This window comes from Notolepis coatsorum (genome assembly GCF_963971535.1).
Source record: "Notolepis coatsorum genome assembly, chromosome: 4".
Lineage (NCBI taxonomy): Eukaryota > Metazoa > Chordata > Actinopteri > Aulopiformes > Paralepididae > Notolepis > Notolepis coatsorum.
In genome coordinates this window covers 86063332-86069947 of record NC_140168.1, presented here as the reverse complement: position 1 = coordinate 86069947, position 6616 = coordinate 86063332, and the positions used below count along the sequence as shown (strand labels likewise).

The window sequence follows — 6616 nt, the reverse complement described above, 5'->3', positions numbered from 1 at the left end:
CCCCCATGCTACAACCCCCCCCCCACCCCCCCACTGGGTTTGTTGGTCGTGAGTGTGTCCCGCGTGGAAAAAACTCGCCGATTTTGCCCGAGCTCCCACGCGTGTTCCCGCGGTCCGATCCATGCAAGCGTTCTCCCACGGGTACATCTCGGCGTGGGGCACCTTTTCCCAAGTCACTTCCATCATCGAAAACGTTGGGAAAAGGTCGGGGCGTGAGCCGGAAAGTTTCGCGTGATTTTGCTCAACGAGGCGGACTCCTAGCTGCGATGTGGCACGGAAACTCCTCCCCCCTGCGTCCCGTCCCACGGACACGACGGGGGGGGCACGTCCAGACTCTGGGCCCTGGACCAGCCGGGGTTAGCGGCCCCCGCTCCAGAGGGGGAGACCCCCCCCGGGGACAGGGGCAGGAGGGGCTCCGAGGAGGCAGAGGTGTCTACGACGAGCAGGGGGGAGGCCAGGGCTGGCTGTGGCTGAACGGGCGGGTGTGTGGGGCAGGGGTAGGGCGGGTACCCCAGCTGGAGTTCCCCGGGTCTGTGCGTCATGTCCGCGCGACACGTGACGGGAGGGGGCGGGGCACTGCAGGGGGAGGGGGAGGAGAGGGGCATGTCTGTCCAGAGGGGGGCGGCGTGAGATGGGGAGGGGGAAGGATATGACTGAGGCGGCGGGGGAGGGCGGGACAGGTACACGGGGTGTCCCGGGGAACAGTGTGCGGGACAGAGCACTGTGGGCTGGGGTGGAGGGGACACCAGGGTCTCCATCAGGCGGGCCATACCCCTCATGACGCGGCCCAGCTCTGCCACCTCCTTCCCCAGAGAACTCACCTGGAAACAACAGACACAAAATGGCCAAAATTAACACAGTTGCACAAACACATTCTTAGTGAATCTCAGTGACATCAAAAAAATTACTATGAATATGAATTGTCTTGTTTTTTGGGTCATCCATTCAGAAATGCTCTCATCGGGTTAGCTATTCTTAGCCCGGGAAAATGTCATGTCATCTCAGACTCCACCGTTTCGGGGTCACGAGTTTCTCTCTGCAACCCCTTTATTTCAACAAGCCTCTCGCTTCTGGGTCACGATTCGTACTTTCTGTAAGTGATTCTCCGTAAGTGACGATGTGAAATTGTCGGTAATGGCCTCGTTGAATGTGAGAGAGCGGTAGCCAGACGGACCGGGGAATTACCAAACCATTACCAAGAAAGAAAATAATGTAAAGGAGCGGTAAATACCAAATTCATCATCATCATCATCATCATCAAACTCGGCAGCTAGGAGAGACCACATCAGTCCAGTATTAGCTAAGCTAACCTACACTGGCTTCCGGTAACATTTAGAATTGATTTCAAGGTCCTCCTCCTTATATACAAAGCACTAAATGGAACAGGACCAAGCTACATAGCAAATTCTCTAGTAAAAACGATGTGCCTTCTAGAACATTGCGATAATCTACTACTGGTCTATTGAAGGTTCCAAGCCACAGTCTAAGGAAAATCGGGGATGCAGCCTTTGCAAACTGTGCACCAAAGTTATGGAACACACTACCTATGGACATTAGGGAAGCTAATATTTAAAAGAAATAAGCTAAAAACGTACCTCTTCACCATAGCCTTCTAATACACTCCACTGTTGATTGTACTGTAGCACTATTTTACTCTGTCCATTCTATTGCATAATTTTACTATCTATTCTATTCTACTATTTTATTGCACTGTATTATTTTACTCTGTCTATTACTTTTTATTACAGGTTCAAAACTGTCAGGTAACTGTGTGGGTATCAAACAAGAAACTGTCAGGCTTTAAAACTGTGTAGGACCCAGGCCTAGAACTGCACATGAGAGAGGGAACTGTGCCCTGAGAGGGAGGTTTGCCCTGAGTGGGAGGTTCAGTATAAAACAGGAGGGAAGACTGTCAAGTTTTAAACTGTGGATACCAAACAGAGAAGGTAAAGACGACTTTGAACTGTTGAACAGTAATCCAGAACTATTTTATTGCACTAAAAATAAATAAAAAAAAGTTGTAATCTACTCTATTCTACTATTTTATTGCACTGCACTATTGCACTATTTTACTCTGTCTATTTTATCTTACTCTTTTTATTATTGTCTATTTAAAACTGAATCAAACCAAAAACAAGGTGGCCTGTTGGGATGTTAGATCCTAATGTGAAAAACTGTGATTTTATATGTCTGCACTTTATGTGCTCATTTTATGCCCGTCTTTTTTCTGTTGTGAAGCACTTTGAGCTGCAGTTTCTCTATGAAAGGTGCTATACAAATAAAGTTTATTATTATATTATTATTATCAGGTCAACAGGTTTCGGGTCAGAAAGAAGCTTCCTGTTTTCAGCAACAAAAAAGAAAAAAAAATGTTGTAATTGGTCTTTAGGCTGATGAGTGTGTGTCCCCGCGTGTGTGGGTGTGTGGGGGGGTAATTAGTCGTGCTCTGCGACGTCGAGGCCACCGCGGCGGAACCCCGCCAGCCCCGCCATCTGCTCCTGCCAGTCACAGCGTCCGCGGCTGTTCATCACCACACACGTCAGGCGCACCGGCGCTCCTGGACCCGCGTCAGGCCCGCAGTGGGACGGCCGGCGAGAGGCACCACAAGGGGGGCGATTACTCGTAGAAGCCTATAAGGGACTAATTGATTGATGATTACAATTTAGTTAAAAACTATTAAAAACTGCTAATTTCATTATACTTCATGAGGTTTAAAAATAGTCTAACATGCATAATTTAGCAATGTATAAATTATTACAACTTTTCTATGCTAAAAAAAAATATTCTACAGTATGCTATGATTGTGTAGTGTTAGGTGTGGTTGGATGTAAACTTGTCAGTTTAGCTCTGTTTGGATGTAGCCTGGTCAGTTTAGCTGTGGTTGGATGTAACCTGGTCAGTTTAGCTGTGGTTGGATGTAGCCTGGTCAGTTTAGGTGTGGTCGGATGTAGCCTGGTCAGTTTAGCTCTGTTTGGATGTAGCCTGGTCAGTTTAGCTGTGGTTGGATGTAACCTGGTCAGTTTAGGTGTGGTTGGATGTAACCTGGTCAGTTTAGGTGTGGTTGGATGTAACCTGGTCAGTTTAGGTGTGGTTGGATGTAGCCTGGTCAGTTTAGGTGTGGTTGGATGTAACCTGGTCAGTTTAGCTGTGGTTGGATGTAACCTGGTCAGTTTAGCTGTGGTTGGATGTAGCCTGGTCAGTTTAGGTGTGGTTGGATGTAACCTGGTCAGTTTAGGTGTGGTTGGATGTAGCCTGGTCAGTTTAGGTGTGGTTGGATGTAGCCTGGTCAGTTTAGCTCTGGTTGGATGTAGCCTGGTCAGTTTAGGTGTGGTTGGATGTAACCTGGTCAGTTTAGGTGTGGTTGGATGTAACCTGGTCAGTTTAGGTGTGGTTGGATGTAACCTGGTCAGTTTAGGTGTGGTTGGATGTAGCCTGGTCAGTTTAGCTGTGGTTGGATGTAAACCTGTTCAGTTTAGGTGTGGTTGGATGTAAACCTGTTCAGTTTAGGTGTGGTTGGATGTAGCCTGGTCAGTTTAGCTGTGGTTGGATGTAACATGGTCAGTTTAGGTGTGGTTGGATGTAACCTGGTCAGTTTAGGTGTGGTTGGATGTAACCTGGTCAGTTTAGGTGTGGTCGGATGTAACCTGGTCAGTTTAGGTGTGGTTGGATGTAGCCTGGTCAGTTTAGGTGTGGTTGGATGTAACCTGGTCAGTTTAGGTGTGGTTGGATGTAACCTGGTCAGTTTAGGTGTGGTTGGATGTAGCCTGGTCAGTTTAGGTGTGGTCGGATGTAACCTGGTCAGTTTAGGTGTAGTTGGATGTAGCCTGGTCAGTTTAGGTGTGGTTGGATGTAGCCTGGTCAGTTTAGCTGTGGTTGGATGTAGCCTGGTCAGTTTAGGTGTGGTTGGATGTAGCCTGGTCAGTTTAGCTGTGGTTGGATGTAGCCTGGTCAGTTTAGGTGTGGTTGGATGTAGCCTGGTCAGTTTAGGTGTGGTTGGATGTAGCCTGGTCAGTTTAGCTGTGGTTGGATGTAGCCTGGTCAGTTTAGCTGTGGTTGGATGTAGCCTGGGTCAGTTTGGAGTCAGATACTGATGGAAGCTACAGTTTTTTAACATGTAATTTCTTTTTCAGGTTTTCAAGTAAACATTTGAAACAAAGGAAGGTAATCGTGTCTCATCGTTAGTCGTCTCCAACTAGTGGTACAGTTACAGTGAAGAATGAGACTGAATGAGAGTGCCACTACATTGCAAAAAAAAATAAAAATTATAGAACTGTAATGTTTACTTTCTCAGTCAGTGCTAAGTGCAGCATCCCTTTTCACATCAAAACAAAAGTAGAACTGGAATGTGGACTTTCTCATATTATGTCACAGTGTGTGTAAATGTGCCCTGTGGATTATACGTGCCCCATGTAAAATATTTAAACAACCATTAAGCAGTGTTGGGCAAGTTACTCAAAGCAGGATGAGAGAGCGTAGATTTCAGTGTGTATCATTTAATCATTTAACATTTAACATTTATCATTTAACAAACCAAAACATTGACATCTAACTTCTCTTTAGATATTTACTCAACCTCTAATGTCTAACTATGAATGAACACAACACTCTAACTTACCATCTTTAGATAATAAAGTACTCAACCTCTACTGTCTTTAACTATGAATGAACACAACACTAACTTACCATCTTTAGATAATAAAGTACTCAACCTCTACTGTCTTTAACTATGAATGAACACAACACTAACTTACCATCTTTAGATAATAAAGTACTCAACCTCTACTGTCTTTAACTATGAATGAACACAACACTAACTTACCATCTTTAGATAATAAAGTACTCAACCTCTACTGTCTTTAACTATGAATGAACACAACACTAACTTACCATCTTTAGATAATAAAGTACTCAACCTCTACTGTGTTTAACTATGAATGAACACAACACTCTAACTTACCATCTTTAGATAATAATAATAATAATAATAATAATAATAATAATAATAATAATAATAATAATAATAATAATAACTTTATTTGTATAGCACTTTTCATACAGAGGTTGCAGTTCAAAGTGCTTCACAACAGTAAAAAATACAGGCATAAGCGAGCATAAAAAGATAGACAGGTAGAATCAGATAGACAGGTAGAATCACAGTGTTTCACATTAGGATCTAGCATCCCAATAGGCTCTCCGCTTACAGTTTTCAGTAACACAAATAGTAAAAATAGTTTAAAATGATTCAGTTTAAAAATAGTCAAAAAATTATAAAATAGAACGGACATAAAAAATACAGACATGAGCGAGCATAGCAAGATATGGCAAATCACAGTGTTTCACATTAGGATCTAGCATCCTAATAGGCTCTCTATTCAGTAATACTCCTGTAATTCATGAACAAATAATCACAGTGTTTCACATTTGGATCTAGCAAATAATAAGAATAGTTTAAAATGATTCAGTTTAAAAATAGTCATCAGTAAGAAGTAAAAAGTGCAATAACCGACACATGAATTTGATAGGCAGTGTATAAGAGTAGGCAGGGTAAGAATAGTGCAGGTAAATACAAGTTGTGTCAGGATATCCCTGATGTTTCCTCTTGCCACTAGGTGGTAGCAGATATCTATCAGTGAAATGCCTGAGCAAAGAGATAGGTTTTAAGCTGTCTTTTAAAGATGTCTAGCGAGTTGGCTTCCCTGATGTTTTGGGGTAGTTTGTTCCATAGTTTTGGGGCATAGTTGATAAAGGCTGCATTACCGATCCTCTTTTGACTGCTTCTGGGAGCCTCTAGTAGTCCAGCAGCTGATGATTGCAGTGTTCTTGCTGGTGTGTAATTTATTAGAGTGTTGGCGATGTAGCTAGGTCCCTGTCCATTTAGAGCTTTGTATGTAAGGAGAAGGACCTTAAAGTCAATTCTAAATGTTACAGGAAGCCAGTGTAAAGCGGCTAAGACTGGACTAATGTGCTCTCTCCTTTTGGTTCTAGTTAGCAGTCGGGCTGCAGAGTTTTGGATTAGCTGAAGCCTCTCTGTGGTTTTCTTAGGGAGACCTGTGAAAAGTGCATTACAGTAGTCTAACCGGCTAGATATGAATGCATGAATTAGCTTCTCAGCATCGTTCTGATTAATAAATGGTCGTACTTTTGCTATATTTCTGAGATGGAAGAACGATGTTTTCGTCACTTTGCTAATATGAGAATTGAAGTTCAGTTCTGAATCTATGATAACCCCAAGACTAGTGACCTCAGATTTGATCCAAGGGGTTAGTCCCCCCAGGTTCTTTATTAATGTTTCTTTTTTAGTTTTGGAGCCGATAATTAGAATTTCAGTTTTGTTCTTGTTTAGTTTCAGGAAGTTCTTACTCATCCATTTATTTATTGCCAGTAAGCAGTCTGTAATGGAGCTAATCGCTGTATCATTTGCTTCAGCAGATATGTACAGTTGTGTATCATCCGCATAGCTATGGAAATCTACATTATGTTCTCTGATGATATCACCCAGCGGTAACATGTAAAGGGAGAAGAGTAAAGGACCTAAGCAACTCCCTTGTGCAACTCCATAGTTGTTGTCGTATATATCAGACATGTGATCTCCTAGTTTAACATAGAATTTCCTCCC

The 6616-nt window shown here is 43.2% G+C and overlaps 1 protein-coding gene across 1 annotated transcript in view; it reads right to left on the bottom strand.

Moving 5' to 3' along the window:
• Positions 1–257: 257 nt before the first annotated feature.
• The window catches only part of kcnh8 (potassium voltage-gated channel, subfamily H (eag-related), member 8), a gene marked incomplete at both ends in the record, with an annotated part of 262061 nt that continues 255702 nt past the window's right edge, over positions 258–6616 (bottom strand). Inside the window, one exon of the mRNA XM_084312013.1 lies at positions 258–821. Coding sequence (XP_084168139.1) covers positions 258–821 — 564 coding nt within the window. The remainder of the gene's footprint in view (positions 822–6616) is intronic.